This window comes from Sitophilus oryzae, unplaced genomic scaffold, assembly GCF_002938485.1.
Source record: "Sitophilus oryzae breed Bouriz unplaced genomic scaffold, Soryzae_2.0 scaffold_738_pilon_pilon, whole genome shotgun sequence".
Classification (NCBI taxonomy): Eukaryota; Metazoa; Arthropoda; class Insecta; order Coleoptera; family Curculionidae; genus Sitophilus; species Sitophilus oryzae.
The window spans coordinates 1,406,149-1,423,964 of NW_022147349.1; the positions used below are offsets into that span (position 1 = coordinate 1,406,149).

The 17,816-nt window shown below is 28.9% G+C and overlaps 3 protein-coding genes across 3 annotated transcripts; 1 reads left to right on the plus strand and 2 right to left on the minus strand.

The window, feature by feature from the left end:
• The first annotated feature begins 1,192 nt into the window (after window positions 1-1,192).
• Window positions 1,193-8,513, plus strand: LOC115888418 (dynactin subunit 6). The gene is made up of 4 exons (XM_030908155.1): window positions 1,193-1,452; window positions 1,513-1,683; window positions 1,732-2,002; window positions 8,300-8,513. Exons 1-4 carry the CDS (start codon window positions 1,439-1,441, stop codon window positions 8,378-8,380), a joined length of 537 nt encoding a protein of 178 aa, XP_030764015.1. The 5' UTR covers window positions 1,193-1,438; the 3' UTR covers window positions 8,381-8,513.
• LOC115888416 lies at window positions 2,070-5,229 on the minus strand. Its single transcript, XM_030908153.1, has 4 exons — window positions 4,771-5,229; window positions 2,764-2,912; window positions 2,567-2,680; window positions 2,070-2,507 (listed from the first exon to the last, which is right to left on the minus strand). Exons 1-4 carry the CDS (start codon window positions 5,001-5,003, stop codon window positions 2,242-2,244), a joined length of 762 nt encoding a protein of 253 aa, XP_030764013.1. The 5' UTR covers window positions 5,004-5,229; the 3' UTR covers window positions 2,070-2,241.
• Window positions 8,386-14,593, minus strand: LOC115888417. The gene is made up of 4 exons (XM_030908154.1): window positions 14,078-14,593; window positions 13,860-13,993; window positions 12,529-12,597; window positions 8,386-8,906 (listed from the first exon to the last, which is right to left on the minus strand). Exons 1-4 carry the CDS (start codon window positions 14,296-14,298, stop codon window positions 8,599-8,601), a joined length of 732 nt encoding a protein of 243 aa, XP_030764014.1. The 5' UTR covers window positions 14,299-14,593; the 3' UTR covers window positions 8,386-8,598.
• Between the last annotated feature and the right edge of the window lie 3,223 nt (window positions 14,594-17,816).

Genomic DNA, 17,816 nt, shown 5'->3' on the forward strand with positions numbered 1-17,816 from the left:
TTTTTATGGGTAGTAGGTATATTTCGACCCCATAAACATGTCTATGAAATCTTTTGGCACAAAAAAAAATTGAAAAATTGTTTGCAATATTTTTTAGTTCTGAGTTAAAAAAACATAATTTCTTGATAATATGGCAACGTAGGTAGTAGATTAAATTTACAATAAAGAAAACACAGAAAAGATCCATTGGTTCTCAAAATTTAAGCAAAAATCATTTTTTTTAATTTTCAAAGTGGTAAAGAGAAAATATGTTTCTTTTATCTAAGAGATTTATAGCCCTAAAAATATTTGCACTTATTTAAGACTCACCCTGTACCCTGTATATTATCACAGAATATCTAGCTACGCAAAGCTAGATATTCTGTGATATTATGTTTGTGTTGTTTTTTTTTATCGATAATATTCATTCACCATTTTGTCAAGTAACAATATGTATACAAACATGTTTTTGCAAAAACAGAGATATAGAAACAAAATATTTTATGGGTATGTGTGGTAAGGCAATATGCATAATTTAAAAGTGTTCTATAAGAAAAAATATAACTTTGATATGGATCTTAGTTCTTAATTATGCACATTGCCTTCCCACATACATATATCCATAAAAATTGAAAACCGAGGCGAATGAGATGCGCCACCCTGTATAATTCTTGTTAAAATTACGGTATTCATAGAGTATCTATTTTCTATTTAGTTCTAAATTATGTTTCAAATATCATATACTTTATGGAAGTCCGAAACTCTTTTAGTTTTAATATCATATACTTTACACTTTACACCAAGCACCAAGCATTTACTAATATACGAATATACGCAAATCTATTTTTATTAAAAAATATTTTTGAGATATTTTTAAACCTTTTATTTTTTTTAATTAGATATTAATTTTTGATGTTTTATGTAAATTTTTAATTTATTTATTATATTTTTTGTCTGTGAGGATGTGTGAGTGATGATCAGTGCCGTTCTTTAAAAGTCTTTTAAAGAACGGCAGTGGTTTGATGTTGATTATTCCTCATTAGAAAAACTACTGTGACTGTGACCTGTGACCTTATAACCTCATTGCCTGTGACGCGTTTTATCGTCGTACACTTGTCGTACACATAAAATAATCGCACACAAATAATCGTCGTACATCTTTCGTACATTATAACCTCTGAGTATAACGGGTTGCATAACATTATAGAATTTCAGTGTAAATGATTTCTGCAACCAATGAAACCAGTTTTGTTTTTGTTAAATCTCAATTCCCAATTCAGAACGATTCAGAATTTGAGCAATTAGTTGCAATAATTAGTGGTAAAAAAATTTAGTTTATTATTTTAAGGTACATGTAAATACTGGTAAATTTTAAAAGAGTTTATATACCTGTAAATGTTGGTAAATTTGAGGTAAATCATAGAATAAGTGAGGTAAATAGTACAAAAAAGTTATAAACATGGCAAGAAATAGGTAAATAATGCTTACCAATAATTACTCTATAGACAAAAAGTATGATTATGATATTTATAGTTTTAAGATTTTTCCTGGAGCATTGGTTTGCGAAGAATCAAAATTGAGAGGCGATATAACTGTAGGTGCAGGCACTATTATTCATCCTAGTGCAAGTATCATAGCTGAAGCAGGTCCAATTATTATTGGGGAAAATTGTTTAATTGAAGAGCAAGCTAAAATCATTCATAGGTACCATACTTAACTTATTTTTTCTCTGAATTAATTAAAAGTGTCTAGATTACCATTTGATCAACAAAACAAAGACAATACTCCAGTTCTTATAATTGGTTCCCATAATGTTTTTGAAGTTGATTGTACCATTGAAGCTCCCAAGATTGGAAACAACAATGTATTTGAATCAAAATGTTTTGTTGGTAACAAAGTAACTGTTTCCAATGGATGCACTATTGGTGCTGGATGCAGAATAACTGATGAACAAATACTAAAAGAGAATATTTCTATATTTGGATCTAAATGTCAAATACGGGAAAGCATTGATAAACCTGTGGTAAGTAACATTATTAAAGGTAGATTTAAGAAAACAATATTAAAAATATTTAAAAGCATTTTATTCTTAATAAATATTATACCATATGATTGAAAGAAATGGTGTTCAATAGGCTTACTATAATATTACACACAAAATGTCAGTAACACCATTTTTTTTTTAATCTTATGGTATTTAATGTCCTAAAGAAAATATCCAGTAGTCAACTAAATATTTAAATAAGTAAGTAATAAGTACTTTTAACTCTTGTTTTGTTCAAGAAACATATTAATAATTATTTGCTGCTGTTCTAATGTCTTAAGGTGACTAGTTCGTTCTTGAATTTCTAGGTCTAACCGTCTGCTCCTTTCTTGCTTTTCTAAATCAAATTTCTGCCTTGCCAATTTATATTCTTTTTCTGCAAGTGATATTTTTCTATCTTGGAGCTCTAATTCTTTTTTCTTAAGTTCTACCTCTGTTGCATGTTTTTCTTTCAAAAACTGTAATGTGACTACATTGGTTATCTCTAGAAAAATAGTATATATACTTATTTTATCATTTTTACAAAACTTATAATTTTCTTACCTCCACCCCCATAACCTGATGTCACATTCGCATTATTTTGTAAATTTAAACTTTCATCATTAAAGTCGTCATCCAAAAACATATCAGTATTTTCTTCCGCGTCGTCATTTGATGCTGTAATTATAGTAATCATTGAAGTACAGGTATATTTATATATTATGTTATAATTGAAATGGAACACAATATACACCACTCACATTCAGATCTGCTTCGCTTTATCGTCCTCTCTACTTTCGGTTTTTTCTCTTGAATGACATCAAAATATTTCTCTTTCAATACCAAAACTTCTTGCAGCATTTGTAACTTCTCTTGGTGTTCTTCATCACTACCTTTGTACCGAGCTTTACTAAAATTAAAACAATGTTCGTTAGTCAAGGTTGTTTTATTAAAATCATCATCACTATTTATTCAAAACATTTTAGGATTCAAAATCTTATTACATCTATACTATGGATCATTTTTTTTTTGTTTATACAGGGTAGTCCGAACTATATTCCGGAAACTTCGGCAGCATATTCTGCAGGTAAAAGTAAAAAAGTTCGTATAAATATGTCCCAAACCCAAAATTCTTAGTTTCGGAGATAAAGGGTGTAGAAATTTCACTTTTATTTCTATTTTTTCTAAATAATTTCTGAAGTAATATCAATATCTGATGAAAATTGGTGACATGACCCCTACTTGTAGAGGGCGCCACCTACATATTTTTTAACTGGTTTGAAGAGTAATAACTTTTCGTCCGTACCTGTATAAAACTACTGAGTAATAAATATACATTTCCGTCATTTTTTTACGTAAAAAAGGTCTCTTGGTAAAAATCGCTACGAGTAATGGTTCTTAAGATTTTTGGAATATAGGTTATCAATACCTGTAATCATTGACATAAATTAAACATGTTGACTAAATAGTTATTAGACTGAAATCGTAAATTTGAAATGTTTTTGTGCTAAAAGTTCAACAGAAACTGTTTTATCATCATTTTTTTGAAAAAAAATTATGATTAATTAAAAAAATAATAAGTTAAACAAATTATTTCAGTCAAATAACTATCTACTCAACATGTTTATTTTTTGTCAATAATGACATGTATTGACTACTTCCATTCTAAATATCTATTGGGAACGGTTACTCGTAGCGATTTTTACAGAGATATTTTCACGGAAATGTATATTTTTTTCACTCAGTAGTTTATACAGGTACGGAAGAAAAGATATTAATCTTCAAAACAGTTAAAACACATATGGGTAGCCCCCCTACAAATAGGTGTCATATTGACCTCAAAATCAAATTTCTCATGTCAAAAAACTCCCAGACACTAGTTTTCATCCAAATATTGACGTTACTTCGAAATAAAAATAAAATTTCTACACCCTCTATCTCCGAAACTAAGCAATTTAGGACATACATTAAATGTATGTCCAAAAAGACGAAATAAAAAAAAGAAGTTCGTATAAATTTTATACGAACTTTTTTACGTATTTTTATCTGCAGAATAAACTGCCGAAGTTTCCGGAATACAGGTCGGACCACCCTGTATTGTTTGAAAACGGCAGTCGCCATCAACGTCTCAAAGGGAAACGTTAAATCGAAATATTAATGTTATAAATACAAAAAAATGTTAATTTTTTAAAAAGCAAATACATCTCTATTTTTTCCCACTGATTTATGTATACCATTTAAATTGAGAGTATTATTCATATGGTGTACACCCTGTATATCTGCATTTTGAAATAAATACATAGTATATATTTATTATTTAAGGTATTCACATACCGAACGCATCTGGTTAATTTGAATAAAATCGATACTACAACTACATTTTCAACATAACATCATTTTTATCAACAAAAATACAATTAATTTTTTAACATTTTTAAGAGTTAATAAGGAAAATTATTTCAGGAATGATATTGCTCTCCAAAACTATTCCGTGTACTTAATAACCATCTTATATGCATAATTTCTATATTTTAAATTAATGTCCCATGAGTCGATTTTCTTATAATAATTTACTGTTATCTTCGGGAATAACAAATACTTTTAATCAAAGCTTTTAATTAATCATGTGTCAGAAGGTAACAATTCTTTTCAGTCTGGTTGTTTATGTTTATTTTAATTTTTAATCCCCAGTGTGTTACGCCACTGGTCGTTGAACTCTCCTGAACTGAAATCTTTTTATTTTTATTTAGCGTTCCTATATTACTTACTTTTCCAAATCTCCTTTTACATAAAGTTTCAAAAGATAATCTACGTGCTCCCTAACCGAGCGGAGAGTGTGAGGACGGCCCGTCATGCGCACGAAATTATCATGTACCGTACTCCATCTATAAGGATCTTCGAACGGATTTCTGTCTAAAACTTCCTTCAGAAGCATCAAACTGTGCTCGTTAGTGTAGCGAAGTCTTTCTCTAGGCTTTCTCCACATTCTACCGCCACTCATATTAATAGATCCGGTCGATTACCGCTATAAATTAAACTTGAACAAACAAGTTCAATGTTCAGAACGCTATTTATACCGTTTGACGTTCCGACAGTCTTGCGTCTAGCGTCCCGACAAACACTGCCGTTTGTCGTATCGATTCGAGAGTCGTAACCTCGGTTTTGCGGAATCGTGGGTTTGTTCCAAGACGCTATGAAATGGCGCTGAAAATAAAAACGGTTGGACGAAAGGACGAATTGAATTTTGTTCGTTTTCTATTCTAAAACTTTATTATTGAAATTTTGAGAAAAATGTAATCTTTATAAAAAAATTTGCTAATTGTTCTAAAAAGGTTAATCCCGTTTTAGAGAAAATTCAATAATAACATGAAAATATACCGCGTGCGTCTCAGAAGTGGCTCACCTCTATAACTTTTTTATTTTTTTTTAGATAAAAGATTATATATATAGATATATAAAAATTAGGATTGATTGACGTATTCAATTGTTTTTAGTCACTTCTTGTTTCACCGGAAATTACTACAACCTTTGATTTTTAAATGGCACCATCGGAATTTTTTTACTTTATTCGATAGAAAATGACACTCTGAATCGAATGACATATCATATATCAACTTTTGACATATTTGCTCAAAAACAAATTGAATTTTAAATTTCAATCTAGAGTGCCATAACTGTGTTAAAAATACTAATTTTTAATGAAGGAGTCTTGGAAAACTAGATTTGATCGTCTAATGTTTTAGTGTCTTGTCCTGGCTGGTTAAAAGATGCCCAAATCTTATTTTTAATAATATCTCATTTTTTCAAATGGAACGAGGGTGGCTCATTAGCATATTTTAAAAAAGCTTTTTTTACGGATAATTTGATACCACACACTTGGTATTTCGAGTCAAATTGTCGTTATGAACCGCCTGATACAATTTCAAATAAACCATATGCGAAAATGTCAAAAGTTGACATATGATATGTCATTCTATTCAGAGTGTCATTTTCTATCAAATAAAGTAAAAAAATACCGAGGGTGCCATTTAAAAATAAAACGTTGTAGTCATTTCCGGTGAAACCGGAAGTGGCCGAAAACAATTGATTATGTCAATCAATCCTAATTTATGTCATATACTAACATACCAAATCTCGTTGTTTTATCTAATGAAATAAAAAAGTTATAAGGATGAGCCACTTTTGAGACGCACCCGGTATAGTTGATTTTTTTCCTAAAATCAAAACACGTTTCTATGGTAAGATAATTTTGTTTTCATTCTTCGATAAATTTTATTATTGATAGAAGTTTAATTAAAGTCACATTTTTGTTGTTTTAAAATGTTTCAATGCTGCGGAAAGGGTGATAATAATTATTGGAAAATATGACACTTTAACAACAAAAAAATATGACGTTAATCAAAATTATTATAACTATCTATCAAAGAATGAAATCGAAATTATATTATCATAGAAACGCCTTTTGATTTTTAGGACTTTTAAGAAATTCAGCCACATTTTTATGATTTTTTAATTTTCTCTGAAACGGTATGGAAATTTGGAAAAGTATAAACGGGATTAATTATTTTAGAACAAGGAAAAATTTTATGAAGAATGCGTTTTTCTCAAAATGCCTACACATCTATAACTTAAATAATTTTTTAAACATTGGAAAACAAAATCCCCCGTGTGCCTAAGGAAAGATAAAAAATAAGTTTGGAACAAACTCTTCAAATGGTTTGCGGAAATTTATCTCCTAAGGATACGTCATGTACAGTGGCGCAGGGAAATTGAAATATAAGTATAAATATTATAGGCAGCGATCCACAATGATTCAAACAGCTTACAATACATCGTTAGATAATTTTAGGATTAGTGATTAGTAGATACCGATGACAAAACAAATTATCATGACATTATTTGACAATTTTTTTATATTGCAAGTTTTGAATTTGTCAAATCTACTCGTACATGCCTATTTTTCAATGTAAAAATTACTATTTTTCACTACAAATACATGTTTATAGTCTTTGATTATAGCGTTCAACGTCGAAAAGGAATATTTACATAATTATGGTGTATTTGCGACCAACACTCTAATCAAGCTTAGAAATTGAGTGTAATCGTCATATTAACTTTTATTCAATACCCAATCGCATTTTTAGAGCGCAGTTTAATTATTTATTAAATATCTGAAACGTATGGTTGGATGATTTTGAAATAGTGTTAACTTGTTAACTAAGAAGTAACAAAAAAAATGGGACAAAACCTATAAGTCCATAAAAAGGTACCATATGATAGAAAAAAAGGCGTCCATTTGGCACGGATGATCGATGATATTCACCATATAATTTTACATATAAAATGATAGCGACCTTCATTTCAAAGCCATCGCTGACGCCATTTTTTCTTCGACCATGTACATTTTGCCTCTTAAATTTATAAAAATATAGAACTTTTTATTGTTAATTTGAAATGTATCATCTGATATAAATATTGGATACCTGCTAACAAAACATGTTTTGGGATAAAATTAGTTTATGATACCTTAATATACCGGGTGTTTTTCAAAAGTGGCTTACCTCTATAAATTATTTTATTTTTTCAGTAAAAAAAATTGTAAAAATTTTTGGTACGCTAATATGACATAAATCAGGAATGATTGACGTATTCAATTATTTTCGGTCACTTCCTGTTTCACCGGAAATGATTACAACTTTTAATTGTTAAATGACATCCTAGGTATTTCTCCGTCTTTATTCAGTAGTAGGTACATGACACACTGAGGGTGCATCCACACTATCCTAAGAACGGCGTATCGGCGTCACGGCGTAACGACCTTGAATAGATTTCCAGTAATTCTATTGGCTGAAAAATTCATCTGTCAGAAATTTTATCTGTCAAATTCATCTGTCAAAAATTTCAGCCAATAGAATTACTGGAAATCGATTCAAGGGCGTTACGCCGATACGCCTTTTTAGGATAGTGTGGATTCACCCTGAATATAATGACATGTAATATGTCAACTTTTGACATTTTCGCATATTATAGTTTATATTATTTGAAATTGATACATACGGTTCATAACGACAATTTGACTCGAAATACCAAGTGTGTGGTAAGAAATTATTCGTAAAAAAATACTTTTTCTAAATATGCAAAAACATTAAATGATCAAATCTATTTTTCCAAGGCTCCTTAATTAAAAATTAGTTTTTAAGATTTTTTATTGTGATTTTTTTTTAAATTATATATAAGTTTCACATTTCAAGATATACTTTTTTTATATAATTACTTTACTTATATTTTCTTTTTTAGCCCCAAATTTTACAAATGGAGACATTAATGAAAATTTTGCCCAACTACCATCACATAAGAAAACCAAATAAAAAACATTAAAGATGTTTTGTTTTACTTATTTATTTATGTTACATATGTATAAGTTAATTACTCAGTATAAAATTCTTCTAATATTAATATATGTTGTAATTAAGACATAATTATTTTATATTGCTAATATACAAATTAATAAGTATAAGTTTCTTTTTTGTTTAACTTAATGATATGTAAAAAAATATGAGATCTATTCAAATTGTAAAAATTGAAAACAAAGTAAGCTACAAAATGCACAAATTGTCGCCATTGCATTTGTTAACAAGCCTATTAGTGAGGGCAGTTATGATTTCCTGGTTTTTCATTGCCACTTTTATATACAAATCTCTTTCTGCTCTTTCAAGTTCCATTCTTTTAGTTCTTTCAAACTTGTCCAGTTCAAATCTTTCTTCTTCTAACTGTAATCTCCGTTCTTTTAGTGCTAATCTGCGTTCTTCAAGTTCTAGTTTTTTCTTTAGTAACACTTCTTCAATGTCCATATTCTTTTCTTCCTCTTTCTCTTCAGTTTCTTTCCAGTAAAAGTCGTCTTCATCTGAAATTCAGTTTAATGTGACTACTGCTTATTAAATTTATACAATATTATAAAAATAGCGTCAAGTAACCTTAGAACTGACGATTTGATGATTTCCTTATAATTTAAAACAATTATCACCAATCAGCATTTCTGAGATATCTTGCGTCAATCTGAACTACTCTACTGGGTGCGTCTTAAAAGGCTGTGGCTCACCCCTACACCTTTTTAATTTTTTTTCAGATAATAAAACGAGATTTGGTATGTTAGTATATGACATAAAAGAGGATTGATTGACGTATTCAATTGTTGTCGGTCGCTTCCTGTTTCACTGGAAATAACTACAACTTTTGATTTTTAAATGGCACCCTCGGTATTTTTTTAACTTATTTGATAGAAAATGACACACTGAATAGAATGACATTTTATACGTCAACTTTAGACATTTTCCCATATGGTTTATTTGAAATTGCAACATGCGGTTCATAACGACAATTTAACTCGAAATACCAAGTGTGTGGTAAGAAATTATTCGTAAAAAAATACTTTTTCTAAATATGCAAAAACATTAAATGATCAAATCTATTTTTCCAAGGCTCCTTAATTAAAAATTAGTTTTTTTAACACAGCCATGGCATTCTAGATAGAAATTTAAATACAAAATACTTGAATCAGTGCCTTCTATTAAAAGATCAGCCTACGGGCGGACTTTTGTTTACTTCATCAGCTGTACATACTTAGATATTGGGTTAGATTCTGTTTCATATTTTGTCGGTTGATTTTTGGTTTTAACTCTTTGATTTTTGGTATTATTTATTATTGTAGTGCAAAAAACTAATTATTTTGGTGTTGAAGTGACAAAACTACTACCAGATATATGGTCACTCTCGGTTTCGCATAAAAAAATAGAAATTTTAAAAATTACACGTTGTGCAAGTGATTTAACCTAAAAGTGCCCATACATTTTTTACTTATCGTGATTTTTGTGTGTGTTTTTTAAGACTCTAACAATTCATCAATAAAGCTTAAGTGGAGTGTGTTATTGGTGCTATGCCTCATCTTTGTTGTGTTCCTGGTGGAAAGGATAGTTACTAAGGATAGTTATTATACTAGGCAGCCTAAAGTGTCCGGAAGAGCAAGAAAAGTGGGTACGAGTTATAAATCAAGAGAATTTTATTGAAAATATCTTTAATAAATTTAAAAATAATATTCTCCCATGATGGTATTAATGAAAACTGGACAATTATGTTTATTTTATTCATATTGTGGAATCTCCACTCCAAGTGTTGCTGGTTTAGCTTCGATAGATTCAAACACGTAAGTAGGTATTATGAACTAGGGAAAAATAAAGAATATGTGTATTAGAGATCATGAAAAAGATTATTATTTTGAGTTCAAATTTTAAAAAAGATTTTTGTAAAGACAAGACTGATACAGTTTAAAAGAAGAATGTGTTTTTGTTTGATAATATATAATGTATGTTAAGCATAACAATATTTGTTCAGTAATTTTTAATGAATAGTATTGATTATTTATAATACCAAATTAATATCAAATATTTAAGTGATGGCTGAATACAATATAAATAAAATAACAATAAAATTGGTATATTTGCATAATACAAAATTAAGTTTTAAGAATAAAGGTGTTACTAAAAATACTAAGAAATTCATATTTCTTTTGTTTTTAATTGGTCTAATGTTATTTACATTTTACGTAAGAATTATACCGTATCATCGAAAAAAATCGGCGTCTAGTTGGCTTTGGAAATGAACATCGATGACATTCCCTAAATAACTGTACACATAAAATAATTAACTAGAATTTTACAATCTTGGAAAATTTGATATTCTTTTGAACCTTGATTCTAAATATTCTAAATTTTTTGATTTTCTTGGAATTTAGGTTCGGGAAAAACGCTGATTGATTTTTCATTTGGTTTTTCATTATTTTTATTTGATTTAAAAAAAAACGGTTCGGCTAACATTATAGCCTCCATCAGTGTTGTGTCATATGAAAAAAATAGTGTCGAATATAATCCAAAAAATTGCATATAAAATATTCACACCACTCACATAATGTTTACTGCGTACTCCATAGTCAATGTAGATAATTTTAGTGTTAAGAATAATAATTTTAAAAAATATGTGGTCATCTTTTGATAAGTTTATATTAGTTTATTAATTGCAGTAAACATTATGAGGTGTGAATTATATTGTATATGTAATTTTTGGATTATATTCGACACTATTTTTCTCATATGACACAACACTGTGAAGGCTATAGTTAGCCGAAACGTTTTTTTAAACCAAATAAAAATAATGAAAACCCAAATGAAAACTTAATCAGCGTTTTCCCGAACCTAAAAATCCCAAAAAATTTTAGAATAATTTAACATATAAAATGCCAGCGATCTTCAGTTCATAGCCATCGCTGACGCCTTTTTTAGATAATATTGTATTATTTGTAAATATAATTTTTCGAACATTGATACTTGCAAAATATACATATAAATTTTGTGAATGCAAATAATAATACATCACTATTAGTAGATATTAAATGTTTTTTGTTAAATTAGATCGATTTTCAAACCCCAAAATTTAAAATATATTTACATTTTACCCATTATCTTATGTACCTATACATTATTTGTACAATGTAAAACATTTGCTGCATTTGTATGGTTCATAGTTTATTTGCCAAAGTATTTATTACTATAAATAGGTATATATGTTGTAGTTATTAACTGTATATTATGTATATTTCATTTAAACTATATCATTTTTAAAATACAAACCAAAAATCTGAGGAATAATTATGTTTTCCATGTATTCTACAACATATTTATTAATCCGTTATATCTAACTAGCGTGACGTCATAAATCTCGCCCGCAGGCTGATCTTTTAATAGAAGGCACTGCTTGAATACAAAAATTGACATGATATGTCATTCTATTCAGAGTGATATTTTCTATAGAATAAAGTAAAAAAAATACATAACAAGGGTGCCATTTAAAAATCAAAAGTTGTAGTAGTTTCCGGTGAAACAGGGAGTGACAAAAGAATTGAAATACATCAACCAATCCTAATTTATGTCATTTTTACCTGAAAAATAAAAAAGTTATAGGGGTGAGCCACTTTTGAGAAGCACCCGGTATAGGAACTGCTCTATTAAACCAACTATTTATTGAACATTTGTAATAGAAATGTTCAATACTTTGAAGAAAACTGGTTAATATCTGTTCAACAAGAGGATCCTTGGCAGTGACAGTTAGGTCTGTCATTTTAAATTTACATGCAAATTTTAATTTCTGTCATTTTTTGGTTGTGCTGTGTTGAAATCTTTCCTGAGTTGTTGGACAAATTTTAGTTTAAATTGTACAGTATGATTGAATAATAACGGCGTCAGCGATGGCTATGAAATGAAAAACGCTGTCATTTTATATGTAAAATTATATGGGAAATGTCATCGATCGTCATTTCCAAGCCAACTGGATGCCGTTTTTTTTTCGATCATACGGTACTTATAATCATAATTATCCATGGCCCATGTCTTGGATTATAAAAATATACTTTAGAAGACATACATATTTGGTCTAATTAAACATATGACATAAATATAGTACATTTAAAAAATACTTACCACTATCGCTCATTTCTAAAATATCTTGCTTTATCTCTTTCTTCAAAACCATTTTTAAAGAGTACTTGTCTATAATAAATATTAAAACTTTTAGTAGTATCCTTGTAGTATCTATATTAATTTTAGTTAGTAAATGCTAGACTGTCTAATATATGAGGCTACCAGCGCAAAAACGATCTAATCCACAAACCCGCAAATTTGAATGATATTTATTTTGTTAAATTCATTTTGTAACTTTATAAAAATAAAAGTTTTAAGCTACAAAATTTCCTTCATTAAGAGTTTTCATGCAATTATTAATATTGGCCTAGTAAGTTTGCAAATAAATTCATAACGAAAAACGGCCTAACCCATATTTTTTAGTAATCAACATTTATTATACATATACTTATGTCTAAATTTTAGTTCATTAGGTCTTTAGGCAAATATTTGCAGCAAAATATCAAAATACTGTTTGAAAATTAAACTAGTAGCATTGTCACTAAACTCTATTCCAAATTTTCTCAAAACATACTTTGGGGTTAAGCCATTTTTGCGCTGGTAGCCTCATATGGTTTAGTATTTACGAAAAATTACTTCTGTGTGATACAGCAAATCAGTATATATGGAAAAAAACATTTTTGGTGTACATACATATTACATATTTTCACCAATTTTCTTATGTAATTATTTCATACCAGTGAGTTTTCATCATTTGCTGTCCTCCATTCGCGAATTTCAAGTTCCAGAGCTTTAAGCCCTGGACTACTTGAGAACGGTTCTGAAAGGAGCTGTGCGCGATAGCTTGGTGCTTCCATATGACGCGGAATAGGTCTGAACTTTATGACTCAATTGAATAGAGTGAGAGTATCGCGTTCTTGAATAGTTCAGAGCTGCACAACTGCGGGAATGGAGGACAGTAATTATAAATAATGAAAAAGTACCAAAAAAAATATAGTGATACTACTGAAAACTTATTTTTTCATATTACTGTTTTGTTTTTGTAGGTAAGACTAGTTATGAAGGAAATATATTAGTAGTGCGAGGGGTAAACTGGTAAAGGGGTAAACCGCTGACAAATTTCTTACACTAATACCACGAATAAAGCCAAAAATGCCAACTAATACCACTAATACCAAATAATGCCAACATCTTGTAGGTATACTAAAATATACCAGCAGTTTAGCCCTCCTAGTAATGTCATACTTCTAATAGATAAATCTATTTTACAGATTTGAAGCAATACCAACTAATTTTTAAACAACTGAGTAGGATTATTAATCTAACTAGTATATCATGCACAAAATAGCACTCTTATGGGGAAAGCAATTAAATATTAGAATGTTTATTACCATTTGTAATATTTTCATACTTTGTTGATGGGCTAGGATAATCATCAACATTAAAATTATTATTCCTTAGTTTGAGAAGATCATGAAGTAAAGACTTTTTATTTAAAAATTCCTCTGGACTCTCTTTGGGCCTTCTAAAGAAATAAGACCAAACGCTTTACAAACCTTATTATAGATGTATTAGGTATTATGTGAAAAATATATTTTATCCCACTTACATCTTTAGACTTCCCTTTGTATATAAATTGAGCAAATGATTGCAGTGATCTTTGCATGTTCTAAGTGAAAAAGGTACATTACATTCATTCACAAAATTTTCATGAACGTCCTTCCATCTACTTACATCTTGAAAAGGATTTTGTCGAAGAATTTCTGTAAGAAGCTGATAGTCCTGCTCTATAGAGAATCTAAGTCGTCTTTCAGTTGATAATCTAGACATTTCATAAAATTTTATACACACAACTGTTACACACAAGGTCCACGCTATAAATAAGACATAAATAAACAAATAAGAGCACAGAAGAACAAAGACAACTCCTATAAACAAATCATCAATAAAGTAACTCCCATGACCGTATAAATAATACTCTTGTTTTAGAAAGATGGAAGATTATTTATGTGTTTAAACTTTTAGCTCTATGTGTATTTCAAGTGTATTTATATGCTCATAACCTCTAAAAAACGGAAATGTAATCTGTCATTGACGTTTATCATAAACCAGCCATAGAATAAATAAAAAGCTGACAGCAGGGTTCGGAAAATGATGACATACATCATACATCACACCAAGCATCACACATACATACATAAACTACACTACATGTAATTAATTAATCGACGTAGATGGTGTAGTATGTAACTTTTAAGTATTTTATACAAGGTTTAGTACAGTCAGAAAGCGTTTTTTGCGACTAAAACAAAATAACAGAAGTGGCCCGACCAAAAGCGTGTAGCGTTCGGCGTGTCTGGAAAAAAACGCGGTAATGGTGTGGATCCGGTGGCTGACCTTGAAACGAGTTTCTGCTGCATATAGCCACAGACACTACGCATGCGCACATCTTCGATGTTGCCAGATTGTAAGTTATTTTGGAATTATTTTCAGTAGAAAACAAATATGTGTTTTTCAGTGTTTTTTGTCAATATATACCGTATGATCGAAAAAACGGCGTCCAGTTGGCTGGGAAATGACGATTGAGGACATTTCCCATATAAAATGACAGCGATCTTCATTTCATAGTCATCGCTGACGCTATTTTTTTTTCAATCATAGTACGCGGTATATTATTTATATCAAGGATTTATATATTATTTTAATATTTCGCACAACACGTGAACGCTTATTATGTATTTTCATAGTCAATAAAATTAAATAGAAATAAAACTCTAGATTCCTATAATTAATCTAATTGCTCTAGATTATTATGCTACGTTTAAAAAGGGCTTTATTAAAAATTCGGGAAATTATATGTCCAAGTTTTTCCTTTTTTTTTAATTTTTAAATGCTGTAGCTCCATGTCATGTTCATAATAGGTTTTCTGCTACTTTAAGATTTCTCTATTCTTACACCTAATTTATGTGATTTTCTTAGCTATAATATGATTTATAAACCAAATATATTTTTCCTAATGGAAGGATGGAATAGGATATGCAAAATTAAGATATTTTAACATTTATTTTCCAGACAAAGCATAATATAGTATTAAGATTAAGACATAATAAATATTATAAGAAAGATCTTAATATAAATCACAAACTAAGTCTTAATTTGGTCTTGTATAAACACAGGTATAAAACTAATAAGATCAAAAGTCAACCTTCACCATATTGTCAATATTTGGCATTATAGGAAACAAGAAATTGCAGTAAATTAAGAAAAGAATATCAAAGTACACGATATTAAATACTGTAATGTATTCTACGACACAAACCATCTCCCTTCTAAAGAGAAAAAGATAAAACAAAGCTTATTTTAGTCTTATCAACACTCGTCGATAAAATATATGTCTAAAATTGCTATTAATCCACTAACTTGATATTTTTAAGAAATTATATGATACAAACATTACAATCAAAGTATATTATATTAGTAACATTATAGGTAAAATATGTTACCTCTATCTCCCATTGACGTTTATTGTTCTATAAGACTCGTCATGGTAATATTTCAAAACATCAATATACATATAATGAAAACTATTGTTGCCTGTAAATAACTAGAAATTAAATAACTTGAAAGAAATAAAATAATTCTAATAAGTTTAAAACCATTAAGAAAAAATCCGTAAATGATAATTTTTAATTCTAATGTAAATATATAAATAAATGTTATTATTATTCAACCACTTCCATATCTCTGTTATTATTACGTACAATTTTATATATTCATAATACTTTCATTTCACAATCTTCATTATCCTTCTTACCTTAATTTTGGATATCAAGATAAATCTGAAATTATAAAATTAATTATAGAATTTGTATTATTATTGATTAACATTCAAAAAAAAAATTCAACTGCAAATAATTCGAAAATAAACTGCAATTTGGCAACATCGACGATGTGCGCTTGCGTAGTATCGATGATCAAATGCTGCAAATATGGCCTTCAAGGTCAGCCACCGGATCCACACCTTTACCAAAAACGCAAATGAAAACAAATCAATTTGTTTTCTGAAAGGTTTTCTGTAGCGTCCAAAGATATTAATTGAGCAATATCTGTGGTAGCGTCTTTAGCGATTTCTAAGATGAGACATGGATGAGACAATTGGAGACAATCTAAGGATGAGACCCCGTCATAGGCGGACGTAATATTTAAGAATACAATAAAAATAAATGAAATAGTATGTTTTTTTTTCATTTTAGGGTGTATTATCCATAGGTATTATCTAAAAATATTTTTATAGAGAACATCTACTGTTTAGGAAGATTCTATTAAATTCAAAAATTTCAAGGAAATGTTTGAAAAAGAGTAGTTTGAAATGTCAAAAAAGTAATAAATTAAAGGAATATTTTTTTAATCATGTTTTTAATCGTAAAAATTTTTTGCGTAAAAAGATTTTTTTACGCGTAACAAATAGTTCTTCTCTCATGCTTCTCTCTACAAAAAAATGTCAACATATGACATTTTTGAATATGATTTATTTCTCCCTTCCATTGTCTAAGGTTTATTTGAAATTGCAACATGCGATTCATAACGACAATTTGACTCGAGAAACCAAGTGTGTTCGAAAAAAAACCAAATTATTCGTAAAAAATGCTTTTTCGAAATACACCAATGAGTCACCCCTGTGTTTCATTTGAAAAAATTGAGATATTATTAAAATTACAATTTGGGCATGTTTTAACCGGCCAGGATAAGACACGAATAGCATTAGACGATCAAATCTATTTTTTCAAGGCTCCTTGATTAAAAATTAGTGTTTTAAGCACAGCCATGGCACTCTACATTGAAATTTAAAATTCAATTTTGTTTTAAGCAAAAATGTCAAAAGTTCATTCGTTAAAGTCATTCGCTATTCAGAATGTCATTTTCAATGGAATAAAGTAAAAAAATACCGAGTGTGCCATTTAAAAATCAAAACTTGTAGTCATTTCCGGTGAAACAGGAAGTGGCCGAAAAGAATTGAATACGTCAATCAATCCTAATTTATGTCATACTATTACAGTTGAGGGTTGGAACCTTTGGTGTTACACATATTATATATTATATATATATATATATATATATATATATATATATATATATATATATATATATATATATATATATATATATATATATATATATATATATATATATATATATATATATATATATATATATATATATATGGATGAAAGAAATTTTCTTTTTATAGTTTTACAAATAAGTCAATCAATATAAGATATTAACAAATTATATAAATACTAGTTGAAGCATGGCGCATCCGCCACGAGATCAGGAAAAAAAACTTTTTA

What these genes read in the sequence shown, in the direction of transcription:
- LOC115888418 (XM_030908155.1), top strand. An exon ending in CAAGCTAAAATCATTCATAG is followed by an intron (nt 1,684 to 1,731) that starts GTACCATACTTA and finishes AAAAGTGTCTAG; the next exon opens with ATTACCATTTGATCAACAAA. An exon ending in AAAGCATTGATAAACCTGTG is followed by an intron (nt 2,003 to 8,299) that starts GTAAGTAACATT and finishes TTTCTTTTTTAG; the next exon opens with CCCCAAATTTTACAAATGGA.
- LOC115888416 (XM_030908153.1), bottom strand. Translation starts at nt 5,003, where the DNA reads ATGAGTGGCGGTAGAATGTGGAGAAAGCCTAGAGAAAGACTTCGCTAC. An exon ending in AAAGCGAAGCAGATCTGAAT is followed by an intron (nt 2,681 to 2,763) that starts GTGAGTGGTGTA and finishes CTATAATTACAG; the next exon opens with CATCAAATGACGACGCGGAA. An exon ending in ATCAGGTTATGGGGGTGGAG is followed by an intron (nt 2,508 to 2,566) that starts GTAAGAAAATTA and finishes CTATTTTTCTAG; the next exon opens with AGATAACCAATGTAGTCACA.
- LOC115888417 (XM_030908154.1), bottom strand. Translation starts at nt 14,298, where the DNA reads ATGTCTAGATTATCAACTGAAAGACGACTTAGATTCTCTATAGAGCAG. An exon ending in GTATGAAAATATTACAAATG is followed by an intron (nt 12,598 to 13,859) that starts GTAATAAACATT and finishes TATTTATTATAG; the next exon opens with ACAAGTACTCTTTAAAAATG. An exon ending in TTTAGAAATGAGCGATAGTG is followed by an intron (nt 8,907 to 12,528) that starts GTAAGTATTTTT and finishes ACTGAATTTCAG; the next exon opens with ATGAAGACGACTTTTACTGG.